General features: G+C 43.1%; 2 protein-coding genes across 2 annotated transcripts; one reads left to right on the forward strand and one right to left on the reverse strand.

Moving 5' to 3' along the window:
- Positions 1-402: 402 nt before the first annotated feature.
- On the reverse strand, positions 403-11601 carry rad21b (RAD21 cohesin complex component b). The gene is made up of 14 exons (XM_071898402.2): positions 11507-11601; positions 10518-10711; positions 9738-9867; positions 8995-9094; positions 7926-8032; positions 7298-7507; positions 6236-6358; positions 5757-5885; positions 5324-5547; positions 4780-4936; positions 4208-4353; positions 3731-3916; positions 3079-3162; positions 403-2097 (listed from the first exon to the last, which is right to left on the reverse strand). The coding sequence occupies exons 2-14, from the start codon at positions 10659-10661 to the stop codon at positions 1906-1908; spliced, it is 1932 nt and encodes a 643-aa protein (XP_071754503.1). The 5' UTR covers positions 10662-10711; positions 11507-11601; the 3' UTR covers positions 403-1905.
- A 3169-nt stretch (positions 11602-14770) lies between these two features.
- On the forward strand, positions 14771-15415 carry aard (alanine and arginine rich domain containing protein). The gene is made up of 2 exons (XM_078290555.1): positions 14771-14998; positions 15293-15415. Exons 1-2 carry the CDS (start codon positions 14771-14773, stop codon positions 15413-15415), a joined length of 351 nt encoding a protein of 116 aa, XP_078146681.1.
- Positions 15416-15801: the final 386 nt, after the last annotated feature.

Raw genomic sequence — 15801 nt, forward strand, 5'->3', positions numbered from 1 at the left:
CTGAACTAATCTGAATCAACTGAATTAATCGGAAAAAATTGAAATCACAATATGAACTTATGAATTTCCAAATCACAGAGGCTGCAATTAATTGAGAGTACAATATTGTTATATTCAAACTCAGTAAATCCTGCACACTGACTATCTATTTGTATTTTAATGAAATCACTTTCTTTAAACAATTTTAAGGTTCTAAAAAATGTATGACAATAAAAACGTGCTGTGAATCAGTTTAAATCACAATTGCAATATTCTGTCAAATAATCGCAATTACATTATGTCAATATGGTTCAGCCCAAATTCGATCTAAAATGAACACCACATTTCTTCTAGTCTGTTGTTCTGATGCCATTGTACAGAATAAATGGCTGTTTATTGAACATAATGCCAGTCAGACAGGAATACTGGTCACAGTATTTGTTTTATTAAAAAAAGTTCCATAACAGTTGCCGGGACTCAGGACTACAGGCATGGCATAATAACAGTTCTGACACATAGCAATTTTTTTTTCTGTCGGTATCTACAAGATTTGTACTTGGGTTTTATACAAAATAAAAAAGCAAGTTTACAGGCACATAGTTTAAAATATAAGATGCACTGAAACAATTTGAAAGGGAGTGGATATCAAAAACGATGCATTCAGCTGTCTTGCAAAAGGATGAGGAAAGAAGAAGTGTAGCTAGAATGAGTTGGTGGTCTGCTTGTTCTTCTACTGTGATTCAGTTTGTAGAGTTGGCTCTTAAAATGAGTTTAGTCCAAACAATGCATATAGTGAATACCGTATGTGCATTCAGACTTAATTTCATCACATGGTCAAGTCACATTCTTCAGATTATAAAAATGTATCTTGCTTTTAAATCAATAAATGATTTATAAATATCCAATGAATGCTTAGTATTCTATATAACTATCATATATTACTACAATCAATGACTATAGAACAGAAGCCGTTTTACACTCACAGGTAGCTACTTGATTTACACTACCAGAGTTTATTCTGGAAGTGATACTCTGGTAGACCACAACAGCTGAATCGTCTCAATTGTCAATATATTGTAACCAAACCACTATCCATCTGCAAAGGGGATACTGGACAAAAGGAGTCTGTCACATAACAAAACTCATTTTAAGAACAAGGGAATTCTAGTAGTAAGACGGTATAAAAAAAATGCAGTTTCTGGAGCAATTTAACTCTAATAATAAAATATTTCACAACAGAGCATGCAGCTATGGCAGACTACTGCTGTTTACATCATCTACAGGTTGATCCAACTACAGAGCCCCGTTTCATACGTTTGCCGATTGTTGAGAGGCGTAAACATAGTCAGTGATGCGAGCAAAGTTTAGGCATCTGTAAAGCAAGAAATAAGAACGTAGAGTCTGGAATGCTTGAGGCTGCTAACCTGCAGTTGGTTGACTGATAAACTGCTGGTGGAGTCAGCAAATCACTACCTTAGCTGTAAATGTTTAAACATTGTTGCAGAACCTGGATGGATACACTACATGCTCCTTTTGGCTAAAGCGTATAAAATATGAGAACCTTTTTTCCCCCCAGTAATGGGACAGATGTATCTCCGAGTAACATGGTTGATTGAATTATCACGGTGTCATCACACAGCGTTTTAATAATACCCCAACCATGTTATTCAGACCTCGTTCCTCCCATCCACTGCTTGACATTAAAAGATTAAGACAAAAAAGCACATGGAAGTAAAAACAAAAATGCACCAGGACACACAAAAAATAAAAATACACATCATATACAAAACAACAAACCCAAACAAATAAAATTAAGAGTTAAAAAAAAAAAAAAAACAAGCCAGTGTTGTGCTGACCAGATGCAAGGAGTAGGGGAGTAGGGTTTTTTGGAATAGAAATAACAGGGTGAGTGGTACGTTGCGTCTCCTAGACGATGTGGAAGCGAGGCCCGGGCGTGGCGATGATGTCGCTGTAGGGCTCCTCCTGGATGAGCTCCACCGCCTGCTGCTTCTTCAGCACCAGGAAGCTGTAAAACTTGGCGGCGGCCTGCTTCTTGTTGTTGTTCCTGCACAGGTCCAGCAGGCTGACCGACTGGGCGCCCGTCTTGGCCATCACCCTCTGCGGCAAAGAGAGGAGAGTCAGGGAGGGAAAGGCCGATGATTCACAGGCCTTTGCTCTAAAACTAGTTTGGAAGTCTAGGGGGTGTTTATTTTTTATTTATTTTTTATTATTTTTACAAAATTCTACTTTTTCTCTTCACCTCTTTTCTCTTTCACCTCCTATTTCATTACCTTGCATTCCTCTATCACACATGGACATTCTAGGGGTGCAGGGATATTTTGGTACATCTATTGTCAAGGTGCTGTGACCCATGACCTCTGTACTACTAATTGCTTGTATCTAGGATCTGATCTAGGTATTGAAGGTTACTCTACTGCTGCTCTCTGTTGTAGGTCAATCCAGATAAGAGCATCAGCTAAAATTTAAGTGTAAATATTATATTAAGGCATCCTTGCTTCATGAGATAGCATACAGAGAGAGACACAAAAGATGAGGTAGAGAAGGGGTAATGTGCAACAGAAGTCATAAGATTTAAGTCCACAACACTATGAGTACATGGTATGTGGCTTTAGTCTGTTGAAACGTGAGGATGTCCCCCCAGCCCCACCCATCACTGACACAAGTCTATTAAGCGCATGTCAGATTTACCATAAATGCAAGCTGCCAACTGGGAAAAACTGTTCACGTCAGCCTCCTAGTGGTAAATACAAGTAGCAGGCTTCGATATCTCCCATTTGGCGTCACAAATTGTGGAAGCGCGTCAACATAAGCGGTAAACATAGCAGGGAATCAACCGATGTCTGGAGTCCAAGGTAATAACAATCAATCAATATCTGCCGCAGTTTGTTTACGGCTGATTTTAAATCCCTAAATAAGGACTTTGGATGCGGGCGTTCCAACAAGATAAACACATGAACGCTTTCAAGTAGAAACAATGAGATGTCATCCCGTCCTGCTTCTTCCGATATGACTTGAACTCTGCATTAGTTCCAGTGTGTTGAAACCGTCCTGTCCTGGCAGGTCATGTGATGTACGTACCTGGAGGCCATGGAGCATCTGCTGGGTTCTTTTGTTCCACCTCCTCTCCTCCTGGTCCTGGTCTCCCCCCTGCACCTCCTCTTCCTGACAGACAAAACACACAGTGACAAACTTTGAGGGAGAATACCTATAGACAGGCCAATCTAGGACTGAAAAAATGAATTCAAAGGTTTTTGTATACTGTTCAACGGGAGTGAGTAGTGGGAAAATAGTGGAAATTATGTCGCTGGTATGGTTTCCATTACAGGTCTAAAAAAACCCACAATCTGTTAGAAAACAAAAAGAGCTTTTAAGTGCGTGTTAGTCATATTTTGTGTTGCCCCTGGCACCAGTGAGCCTCATTGGACTATGCTGAGGAAAAGTAGCTTTTGGGGCTTTTTTGAAAGAAAATGTAACGCTTATTCTAAGACAAGTTGTGTGAGAGAACACATTCGTATTTACAGCAACAGCCTGGGGCTTCATTGGGAAATAGAGCAGTAGGGAGTTCAGTGTCTTTCCCACGGACACTTTAACAGTAGTTGTTCACATTTTTCCCAGTCTGATGATTTGAACCCCCGCCTTGAAGTTAGAGAAGCAGGCATGTGACCCTCAAGTCATTGGTTCTAATCATTAGAAAATCTGGACAAGGAAAGAGTTTTTGCATGCTACTCACCTCCTCATCGGAGTCATCGTCCTTCTTCTCCTTGCTCTTCTCACCAAGCAGGTCCAACTCTATCAGCTGGCTGATGTTGGTAGTGGTTTCCTCTGGGGGCAAATCCACACTGGACACCTCCAGCTGCTGGGACACAGCAGAGGCCCGGGACCCCTGCTGCTGCTGCTGCTGGTCCAGAGTACCCATCTGGAGGGAAGGAGAGAGCAGGCGAGGGGGGGAGAGGAAGGGGAGTGAAGAGTTTAGAGAGAAAGAAAGAGAAACGATTTGAGAGAGAGTGACAAAATGCAGAGCGAGAGAGAAAAGTGAGTACAGGAAAAGAGGGAATGCAGAAAGAGTAGAAAGAATGAATGTCCTGACATCAACAAACATGGAATGACATCAGCGGTAGAATAGTCGAATGGGTGTAAGGATGGGTGGCGAGTGTGCGTCTGCTTTAGTATACACAGACCCTGCTGCTAGGGGAACAGCTGTACTCACAGGCAGGGCAGGCTCTGTGTCCTGGGCCTTGCGTTTGAGGCCGCGCTGGGAGGATGGAGGGGGCATGACCGTCTCGTCCAGCGTGGTCCTGCTGCCCTCCATGGCTGAAGCCTGCAGAACGCTGGGCTCCTCCATGATGGTCTGGTCTGGAGGGTGAATGGACATACATATTAGGGAAACTCACATGGATGAAATAATTGATTTATGTGCCCAGAAGTAGTCGTGTGGTCCCCTGCCTCCTCGATTTAACAAATACTTGTTTCAGCAGTACTGAGTATGATGGGAAAATAAATGCTCAGTCTACTTAATTTGATTTCTGATTACCAGTCCGTCCCCTCCACTTCCCAAACCCAAACACACTGGTGCTGCTTTACTTGTGAGGCTAGCAGGACTTGCATTCAATCCCTCACGTCTACCTGCCACCTGCAAATTACATGCCAAGCCATAAAATTAACTGATCCTATTCTAGAGCTAAAACAAGCCCATCCCATTTCCGTTATAACTTCTAGATGTCCGAAGTAGAATTAAAACTTCAGTGCAGACACACACACACACACACACACACGTCTTACCAATGATGTCTCTCTGCTGGTGGCTCAGGGTCTCCTCTCTGGGCACCTCGGGGTTCTCCAGGTCCTTGAGGAACTCGTCCAGACTGTCAGCCTCACCACCCTTCCTCCTCTTCCTCAGCTCGTCTGGTACCAGCGGTGTCAGACACCTTGTGAACATCTGGAGAGAGAAAAAGAAAGAGGTCTTTAGTTTATATTTCACTGGGAAATTATCTAATATATCAGTTACAAGTGTGAATGGGTGACAATAAATAGCACATAATACAAAGTGAGGGAACTTCCAACATCTCTAATGACAGTAGGCAGGAGATAGTGGATCAGTACGCTTAATGTCAACATTAACGCAAAGTGTATCACTGCTCATCATTGTAAAGGCTCTATAGGGCTGCATGATTATAGCTAAATGCTAATCCCAACTGTTTTGCTACATATTGTGATCACAACTACTAAGCGACTGGACGTCATCAATGCCCCACCTTTTTATTTACCATTACCTCACTGCATATAGTTATACCTGATTAATTCAACAGCCCTAAGGCTCTGTTACCTTGAGCAGCCTGGCGTTCCAGAGAGGCTGAGCGGGCAGAGAGAAAAGCTTCTCCACTCCTCCGGTCTCCTTCCACATCATCAGCTTCTTGGTGGGTGGTGCCAGGTCCAGGGTGGTGACGATGTCTGAGTAGTCGGAGAGCTGCGCACGGATGGTCTTACTGTCCAACTCCTTCACACTGTCCACAATCAGCTTCCTCTTACGCTTCGCCTTGGTCTCTTTCACTGCACGGGACAAAGGGAAATGGAGACAAATCAGCGCAGCAAATCAAAATAGCTCTGAAATTTGATGCAACAAGGGCATTTATAAATAAATATGTCAAGTCAAGTTTACATAGTCATATTTTTTCTCTATCTTTTCTACTGTTCCAAAACACCTGAAATCTTGGGGGAAGAAAAGCCTGAAAAATCCCACCCAAGTGATACTGACATACCTGTGATGTCAATGGGCTCCAGGGCGAAGGCTTCTTCCTCGTTGTGAACCAGAGTGGTCTGTTCCGTCTGGTCAGCCATGGCTGGTAGAGGCTCTGTTGGGCCCGAATCTGGGCTGTCTGGGGCTCCCGCTACCAACACACGACACACACACACACCAGGTATAAGTAAACTCACAGTCAGGGTGCTCATGAGGTCATGTGTGTGCCACATAGCGCTTTCTCTTTAAGAACTTTTTGTAGCGTTGGGAGTAATTTTGGCTCCGAGACCCAGTTTCGCTCTGGGGCCAGTTCCAGGATCAATTCCAGGAAGTGTTGCAACATAAGAATGACTCTCATTTGGATATTTATATCATGATATATGGGCAATTGCACTGTAACTGCAACAGTTTATAACACAAGCTACTGCAACACAACACAACACAACACAACACAAAGTGTCATTTGTTCAGGCTCTGGTTGAGGTACTGTGTGGAACGTACCTGAGAGGGCATCAAAGTCGTCTTCATCGTCCCCGTGGTCCTGAGGCATCATCACACTCTCTGTGATGGCAGGAGGGTCGTCGAAGATTCCACCTCCATCCTCGTTACTCAGCAGCTTGTCCACTGCACAGACATTTAAGTTTATTCTACTGTTTCACACAATGCAAGTCACTCTAGATAAGAGCGTCAGCTACATGCTTAAAATTTAAATATGCATGTAGACAGGAGACAGGGGCTACACTCTAGTGGTGCTCAAAGTGGAGGCATAGTGTGTGGTCATCCACCGTATGCAAAAGAGAAACACTTCTCAAAAAAGCTTCCTCTTTAAGTAAAGATTGATGAGCTGTATATTTCCAGTGGGCTTTAATTACCGAATACATTCACCTCTTACACTCCATAACAAGCCATGGGAACAGCAGCAGACAATGGGGTGAGAATAACACATTCAGACAGAGTTCCTGTCTAAAGCCAGCTATGGCAAGTCTGAGCCACTAGTTAGAGGAAATATCATTCTTCAACAACAGGAACAGAGGTGCAACCATAAAATGTTGAGAAATCCAAAAGCAGACATGCCACAATCTCCAATATAAACTGTGTTTACTTAAAGTTACAAATTTTACTGTTGTAAAAGTTTGAGCTACCCTTACATTTTTACACCCATCTCACTATTATTCCAATTAGGGATGCACCAATATTTTTCTGAGGCCGATACCGACATTTTCACACCCATATCGGCCAACACTGATATGCATTTTTGTAAGAATCTCAGAACGAATGCAGGTGCAAAACAGATGAAGCTTTTCAGACATGCCCATCTTATGATATTTAAGTGGTTTTTAAAAAACAAATCATGTTCTTCTGTTGCTAATTTGACAGTTGTATTAAGTGACACACTCATAGAAAAAAAGGTCAATGCAGATAGTCAGCCGATATATTGGTGCATCCTGACTGCAATCAAGTGTAGGTTCTTTGGCTAAAATATTGACTTAAGATTGGCACAGAAAAAAATTAAAAATAATAAAACAGCAACAGTAATAACAATCTCATTCAGCTCCCCCTTACCCAGCATGCCTCCCTCGCTGCTCTCCATGGGGTTGTCTCCGAAGTCGTCCTTGTACTGGTCGTCGTACTCCAGGTGGTTGGACTTGTCAGTCATCTGGTTAGCTCCACCCTCGGTCTCCAGCAGCAAGTTGGAAGCCGACGCTCCCATGATGTCCACCTCAAACGCATTCTCCTCCCGCATCATCTCCCGGTCGTCCATCCCAAAGTCAGCTGCACAACAGAATTGAGTATTTTTATATTGCCCATATGGTAAAAGTGTAGTGTGGTTAAGTGGAGGATGTTATATCGACCGAGATAATGAAAATTCCCTAATGAAAACTGCAGACTTCCCTGCACACAATGTGTGCAGGGAAAGCGAATGTCTGGCGCTCTCCTCCCTCCCTCAACAACTATGGTGAAAGTTCCCCTGCGCAAAGCATTTATCTTTCCCCAAATCCTCCAGCAGAGCTTCTCAGTTGCTAACAGCAGACGATTTTGGCCATATTTGGCAGCTCCCAGGTATCAGTGTCTAAATGTATGAATGTGAAGCACAGTACTGCTGAACAGGAGAATGCATGCTCAGCAAAACTCCAGTGTAAAGATAAAGGTAAAAAAAAATAAAAAAATAAAAAGAAATACTGATGCCTACCAAAGTCATTTTCCTGCAGCAGGCTGAGGTTGCCCACCTCCTCTCTCATGGTGATCTCCTCCACTCTGCTCTGGTTCAGGGTGAACTGCTGGGCCACATCAATGTCACTATAGAAAATATACCACACAGTCAATTTAACATTTACATTTCATTTACAGTACTCTCCTTCCAATTGATTCTAATCTTATTTGTAGTAGTGGCAGGCTGGGGGGATAAAGAGACACAGTGAGCAGCAGAAAAGACTCTTGTTGTGTTCAGTGCATTTTGTGATGAAGTGCTGTAATCTCCTTTTTAGCGTATCCACTTTCCCGCACCTTGCCTCGTCTACTTCTACTTCAGTTCATGATTTCCTACATTTCCCAGAAGGACTTTCGACAACCCCCAGAGAACAGCTGTGAGCTTGTGGCATTCAGCTCTGGGTTATACATGTAGGCAGAGAGAGCAATAGCGATAGAGAAGCGAGAGTTTTTCCAGTCGAGAAAAACAAGAGTCGTGCCCCTTACTCAAAACGCAACATGCTTTGAGGCTGCATTGCATTCTGGTCTATTGAGGCTACTGTCAGTGGAGAAATCAGTATCTCTGCCTTTCCTACGACGGATTTCTCCCTGTATGATTGTTGAAATGTTGGGAGTCTAGAAAGCAGACGTTTATCTATGATTCTGAGGGACTGACACCAAACACCTGACATTTACTGCTGATTTTTTAGACTGCTGAACATTTTTCTGCAATTAAACTCCATTGTAGCTCCAGTGGAAACATCGCAATGTGACGTCACATCGTCTACATTGGCCAGCTATCCATGGGAACAAGAAAAATACAACACCAAACAACAAAATGGGCCCAGGAATGCAATGTACATCGCCAATAGCTGTTTTTTTTTTAACAGTGTTCAAGTGTTTTAGGATGGATTTTCCCTTTAATATAGTACCAAACTAAACACAAAAACATTTGTCCCCATGTCTTCACATACAAACAAAATTATGAAAGCGGCACCGTGGACATACATGCTCACTCACACACACACACACACACACACACTCACGTAGAGCTAGACAGACAGAGGACTCACTCTAGGTCTGGTAGCGGCTGGTCAAAATCGTGGAACTCCTCCGGCAGGGTGATGGCGTTGTAGGCCGCTTCTCTGTTCTCCTCCGGCAGATCCACCACACCTGAAACACCACAGAGCAGAGGAAGGGAGAGGTGACGCTCTAGTCTTCAAGTACTCACACACATAATCAGTTTAGCAGTTTATGTATGGGAATAGACAATTTATATATATATGTATTTGTTTATACATATTTTTTTCTCTGGTTCTTTAGGAGCCAAGGAAAGAGATGGATATGTTTTCCCAAGATCAGTGTTGTGTTTTTGGCTGTTTGTTGTTGCTTTGGCGTTGACAGGATCTACTTTTATTGTATTTTTCTTTTTTTTGTGTGTGAGGATACTTTTATGTGAGAGCATGTGGGTATGTGTATGTTAGTATCTAAGTATTAATATTTGTATTGCTATAGTCATGTATGTATTATGGGGGGCGGAAATAAATCAATAAATAAAGAAATTCTAAAAACTCTAGCACAGAATTCCAATATATCTGCTGACTTGACAGCAGATATATTGAAGGAGGTAGTCGTCAAGCAATAGCATTTCTGAGCAGCGCTGAATATTATGTTTCTCAGGGTAGAAGAGACCGGCTTAGTTAAATCTCCGACCAATACAGAGTTAAGATGACAACTAGATGACAGGATAGTCTCAGTCAGTGCCAGGATCTTTTCTGGGTCAGCCAGTCTTGACTGGTCACATTTTGTCCCCTACCTGGTCTGAAGGCCATCTTGATCTTGATGAAGGCCTCGTTACAGTCGGCCAGCAGGTACTTGGCCTTCCTGTGGTAGATCCTCACCACCCCCAGGAGCAGATGACCTGATGTACGCAGAGCCATTTTCACCTGGGAAAAATAAAATGTACATCCATACTTTATTACTGAACACATTTCTTAGATCTGTGTAATCACATGTCAGTATCATTTGCCGTTGCCTCAGCACCACCTTGATAGCAATGTGATGTTAAGCTGATGATGATACATCGCCATTTTTGCATGTAAAGCCTGAGGATATAAGCAGCCTTGATACATTTAAAAAGACAGTCGAGCAGACATTAAATGCTGGAAGTCTTTCTTCAACTTCCCAACAATGTATCTGAGGTTGCTAGATTTGGCTCACTAAAGTAAACTTTTTTACTGCTTTACCTTAAACATTTAAAACTGCTTGACTTTTTGAAATAGGCCTACGATAATTTGGCAATCGGACAACTAATACCAAACAGGCTGCCAGAACTTTGGGACTATTGAACTTTTTCTCTAATTTTGAGTGGTGACCCAGGATTACCAATCAGGTCACAGGAATATATAAACAACACTACAACCTTATAGGATACCTCAGCTAAGATCAACACCTATACTCTTAGATGGTTTAAACTATCAGGACAATACAATTAGAACAATGCAAAAGAGGGAAAATAAGGGGGTAAAACCATAAAAACAATAATCTCATTTGACAATGAATGGGAGCTGTACAAGGGAAAACCCCCTGAAAATACCTTGGGTGAGATGATGCTCTCCACGCTGCTCTCCAGATTGCATTCAAACACATGGGCCTTGGTCAGCTTCTTGTCCCAGTGGGCCGCCAGCCAGATTTTGGCCAGCGGCCCACGTTTGCTGAGGACAAAGTGGGCATAAAACATTGTCCCAGCACCTTCTCACAGCAAGGGAAAGGGGAAGGGGGGCGCCAAGCCTGGATGGAGGAAACAGAAAGGGGAATAACACATATGATTCAAATTCCAACCTTGAAACATGGGAACAAAGCATGACATTTGAAAGGACACCTTCATTGTGTTGTCTGAGCTATAGTAAATAGTCTCTTTCAAGTCTAAATGGGAATCATGACAGCGGTTCATAGCAGGATGCAAGATGAATTAATGAGGACTTTCCTAAACCTGTGAAAGACATGTGGAAGGGGGCGGAGGCTTTACATACATAAAAGCACTAAGCTACGTCTGACAGCTAACGTAATTTAGCCATACGTAAACTGATAATTTCCGTGTTTCTCCTGCATCTAGACCAAGCGTAGATGTCCGACTACTTGTTATCACTGCAAAACACCATATTACACAAATAAAATCACGCCAACGTTTTGAAAAAGTTGTATTTCTGTTACGTTAACGTCAGTCAAGTGAAAACTACAGGGAGCCCGTTAGCCTCTGGCGCAATTTAGCGATGAAGTTAGCCAACTAAGCAAGCCGTTTTTTATTTGCGAGCGAGACAGTTTAGAAATTGCATTGCAGACGACCGTGTTAAACGAAAATATAATAACTTGTATCACAACAGGTGATGATGCAGATGCCGCTCAGCCTTGCTGTGTGACAAGCTAACTAGCCGCTGGTTAGCTAGCTAACGTTAGCACTGTCATTCACAAAACAGAGCACTGCGAGGCTTGTTCATTTTAGTTGGAAAACATGGAAATGCAGCCAGCTGTTCATTTAGTAACACGTAATCGATTACACGTCCACATACAAACATACCCACTCACCAGTTATCGTTATTGTGCTTTTCCCGTTTTGGCGGCCGTAGTGTTGCTAGTGGTAGGTATTTTTCCACCCCTCCTCCCACTAAAACAAACAAGATGGCGCCTTTCCCTTTTCTCTTTTCCGCCCGCCCAAAGGAGCTTTTTGAATCCACAGGATGTTGCTGCCGGTCGGCTGGGTCAGTGTGTGGTGCTGATGTGGGAGACAGGCAGGGATGCTGTGTCACACTTCACTTGACTACCTGTTTATTAATCCAATTCAAAATAGAAAAAAAGAAAAAGAAAAAGAAAAATTGAGTGCAATATTGATTGCAAAGGCTAGTTTTTTTTTCAGTTCTAATTTTTTGTTTGTTTGGGGGGGAAAATAAGTTTGAAATTTTGGTCTTGGACACAAAGCTGAGGTATTTTCTGAGAGGAGGAAGAAGCAGAGAGCTGCCACCAATCAAAGCCCTTTGCTGCCAAAAAACATCTAGGTTCAAATTCAAGTTTTTTTTATTATTATTCAGATCACCATTAGCTGTTACAAATTGTAACAACTACTCTCCCTGGGGTCCACAGATAAAAACACTACATAATACATGGTACAGAAACATTTACACACACATAAAAACACAACCTATGACACAGTACAAATACAATACAGACACAATACAAGATCTGTAATCAACAATCAGCACCTACTCCCATCCCACCCCCACATCAGTTAAGATAAAAGGATAAATTTAAAACATAGAAATAACATTATGTAGGCAATGAAAACAAGCATACACCAGTATACAAGATAAAATGTTTGTTTATTACATGGATAACTCTCCAGTTCTATATCTCATAAGGTGCCTGTTTGACTATTAACACCCAGAACTAAAATGTACTTTTTTGTGATGAGTAGTATTCATGATTCCCCCATAGGCACACCTATACACTCACTAGGAACTAGAAATTTTTGCTCTGCTATTTTGGGAGTATGATTTTTGTAGATTCCTATATTCTTGATAGACTGGACTGTAGCGTAGGCCAGCTACATCTGTGTTGTATCTGGACTACAAAAGCACTATCTTGTGACATTCTGCAAATACCACCAGGAGGCAGCAAAGTTGGCCAATACATCAGATTCAGATACTGGGCATCATCATGACCCCCCTTCAATGGAATAAAAAGCACCTAAATGCAGTGAATAGTAAACTTACATAAACTCAGCTTCCTCACATTTTTATCTGTGAAATGTGAGTTGAGTTCCTTATCCTTTAAAGCTGTTAGAAATCTTGATATCAATTCAAAATAAGAAGTAGTCTTACAGCATTAGACTGATGTAAGTTACCTGAAAATGCAATATTTTCAAGAAAATAAAACCTGAAAAAAAGAAATATCTTAACTATTGCTTATTTTAGTGGGTGTTTGCTTTATTGTGGTCAATGACAACGATATTAAGATCAAGATCTATCAAGATCAATGATAGTCCCTGGTTACCCACTTTTGAATTTACCACAACATCACTGGATAAAATGAAGTCAGAGAAAGTACAGACAGTGATGTGGCTATGTAACACACTCAGTTACACATTCTTTCACTCGTACCTTCACTGCTGCACATTTTGGTCACATGAGGGAAGGTGTAGCACCGCTCTATCCACCTTCCTCAGTCTGTGTATTTAGCGGGTCATTTGTCCGCGTTATTGTTGTCACGCGTCGTCCTGCTTCTTTGACCTTCAAGACCGAAGGCTCTTCTCACGCTCCACAGACTTCTGCACAAATGGAGTCATAGCTCAGGCCTTATGAGCTCTGACAAGTGCACTTCTCCATCTCTCTCTAACACGCTCATCCGTCTTCACAGGTCACAGTGTGACAAGATTGCATATCTAAGCCATTCATTTAATGGTCGATATGTGGATGAGAAGTGTGTTGCAAAATTGGCTGAGTACTTTTTTATTAGGCTATAGAGGCAGTAGCCATGCAATGTAGTGAAAAAGGAAATCAGGAGGTCTTCTCTCTCTCTCTCTCTCTCTCTCTCTCTCTCTCTCTCTGTCTCTCTCTCACTCTCACACACACACACTTCTCTGTGCCAGCGTTTAGGGCAATGTTTCATATGACGCAGCACTGAAATAGAACAAAACACTTCCTCAGAGTAAAGAATTACCTTGGGAAAATGCTGTGCACTTGAAAGCATTGAGCGACTCTGATGTCCCTTCCCCAAAATGTGCCCTCTCCATTCTCGCAGCCAGGCCCATATGTCAGGGAGGCAAAATACACTAGACCCCTGTCTCATCTCTATAGAGAAGTCAGGAAAAAACTGCGTGCGGCGTGCCAAAAAAACATCCCAGAAACCCCACAGGGAACGGACTTAACTTGGGCAACAAAAGGCCTGGTTATATTTCACCGTAGGATGGCCTTTGTGCCTCTGAATCGGCTAACACTGAGGCTGTGTCTCTCTCCTCACCCAACCTGTCTGTCTCCTAAGCTGACAAGCAGGTCTTATTTAGGGAGAAGTGCTGAAAAAGTCTGCTGGGGTTTGATGGATTTCATGTGCACAGTACATGCAAGCATGCACACACACACACACACACACACACACACAGGTTTACACACGGGCACTTTGTCCAACTGAGAGCTCACTCACACCACGTTTCTCACACTAGAATTGTATGGGGGCGGGATTGACTGAGAGCGAGAGAGAGAAAGGAGGAAAAAAAAAGGGGGAGGGTGTGGTGATGGTGGTGGTTGGGGGGGTCTTTTCAGTTCTTTTTGGAGGCAACAATGCTCTTTGTCCGAGATCTTCCACCATTCTTATAAGGGTTACCAAAAGGAGGGGTGGGGTGGGAGGGGTGGTTGGGGGGGGGGGGCATGCAGGCAGGCGGAGGGCTGCTTCTCCATAGTAACAATGACAAAACAGGCCAGTTCCACGCCAGGCAGGCAAAGGGATGAGTGAGGCTGCTGCACAGAGGCACACAAAACTTCTGCTGCGAAGGAGCCCTGTTCACGTAGGGAAAGGACGACAAGGAAGAAGAGAAGAAGACAGAAAGGATCCATAAGAGGAAAAAAAAACAATAAAAAGAAGCAGAGGACATCCCAAAAAGTTTGATGAGGAAGTGATTTTTCCAGCCTGTCATAGGAGGTGCTCACTCTACAAAAGGAGGCAGGATTGAAGGACACACACACACACCTGCTTGGACATTCACGCCCTCTTGCACACCCGCAATCTCTCTCTCTCTCACACACACACACACACACACACACACACACACTCAGACCTGTCCCCCCTCCCTAAGAAGGCAGCATGGACCGAGACAGTCACAGCGAGGATACTTTGTCGACCATGGTTCTGGAGAACATTAAGAACAAACTGATTCACGCCTTCAGGACAACGGGGGAATCCCGAGAAGATCCTCAGGACTCTGGATCCACCGGTCAGCGCCCGGTCAGCATTGGCAGGAGTTTCCAAGCCAACGAAGAGCTGCGGAGAGCAAAGATAGACGGAGCGATAACCTGGCTGAGGTCTGAACTGGTGAGTTCTCTGCTGTGTTAGCCACTGACAGACAGATTTGGACATTTTAGTATGTTTTTTGTGCTTTTTGCCAATTCAATTCAGTTTTTAACAGTTGGTTTGCGCTAGTCATGTCCAGAAACAACCCTGAAACATCTGTTACCTGTTGATTATATGTATTGTTGTATCAAAAATAAGCATGAAAAGACCACTCATCTGCTCATCTGTCATGTGTGGCCTTGTGTCTCTGTGACTAAGCATACACAATAGAGCGCCTGACACACTGATCTGATTCTTTCATCTTTCACCACGCAGCTGGAGATGCGCTCGCAGGACCGTCAGCTGGCTCAGACGCTGCTGGGGCTCAACACAGAGATCCAGAGACTGAGGAGGGAGAGTTACGGAGGTCTGGAGGTAGAGGGGGAAGATCAGCAGTAAGCTGCCTCAGCAGAGTGCACCCTCTCTGGGGAAGGCTTTAAGAGAGAGAGCGTGGCTGGAGAGCAGGAAGAACCAGGCTCTGATGCTGGAGGACAAGGCGTTGGTTCTGCTGGACATGCAACAGGAACTTTGTCAGATGGAATAATTTCACTGTAAAGGTCACTGGGATTGCATGATTTATGAATGCATTTGCCTGTTGGTAGTCTTTGACTCGATAATAGCTCATTGTAATAAAATGTGTCTTGTGGTAAAAAAAAAAAATAGGCACCTGTTGCATGTAAAATGACCTGGGTGGAGGAAAGAGAGGGACAAAACAGGCTTGGGTTTGTCTGATGTTGATATTTTCTAGAGGCTTTCTCTTGTTGCATGTGAGTGGCACTTAATGC

Source organism: Centroberyx gerrardi, chromosome 19, assembly GCF_048128805.1.
Source record: "Centroberyx gerrardi isolate f3 chromosome 19, fCenGer3.hap1.cur.20231027, whole genome shotgun sequence".
NCBI classification, from domain to species: domain Eukaryota; kingdom Metazoa; phylum Chordata; class Actinopteri; order Beryciformes; family Berycidae; genus Centroberyx; species Centroberyx gerrardi.

Bases quoted from the DNA above. Each gene is read 5' to 3' on its own strand.
- rad21b (XM_071898402.2), bottom strand. From the start codon at position 10,661: ATGTTTTATGCCCACTTTGTCCTCAGCAAACGTGGGCCGCTGGCCAAA. The intron at 5,886-6,235 runs GTACGTTCCACA...GTGTGTTGGTAG, and splicing joins CGACTTTGATGCCCTCTCAG to CGGGAGCCCCAGACAGCCCA. The intron at 3,917-4,207 runs GTGAGTACAGCT...CCTTCCCTCCAG, and splicing joins ACACAGAGCCTGCCCTGCCT to ATGGGTACTCTGGACCAGCA.
- aard (XM_078290555.1), top strand. From the start codon at position 14,771: ATGGACCGAGACAGTCACAGCGAGGATACTTTGTCGACCATGGTTCTG. The intron at 14,999-15,292 runs GTGAGTTCTCTG...TTCACCACGCAG, and splicing joins CCTGGCTGAGGTCTGAACTG to CTGGAGATGCGCTCGCAGGA.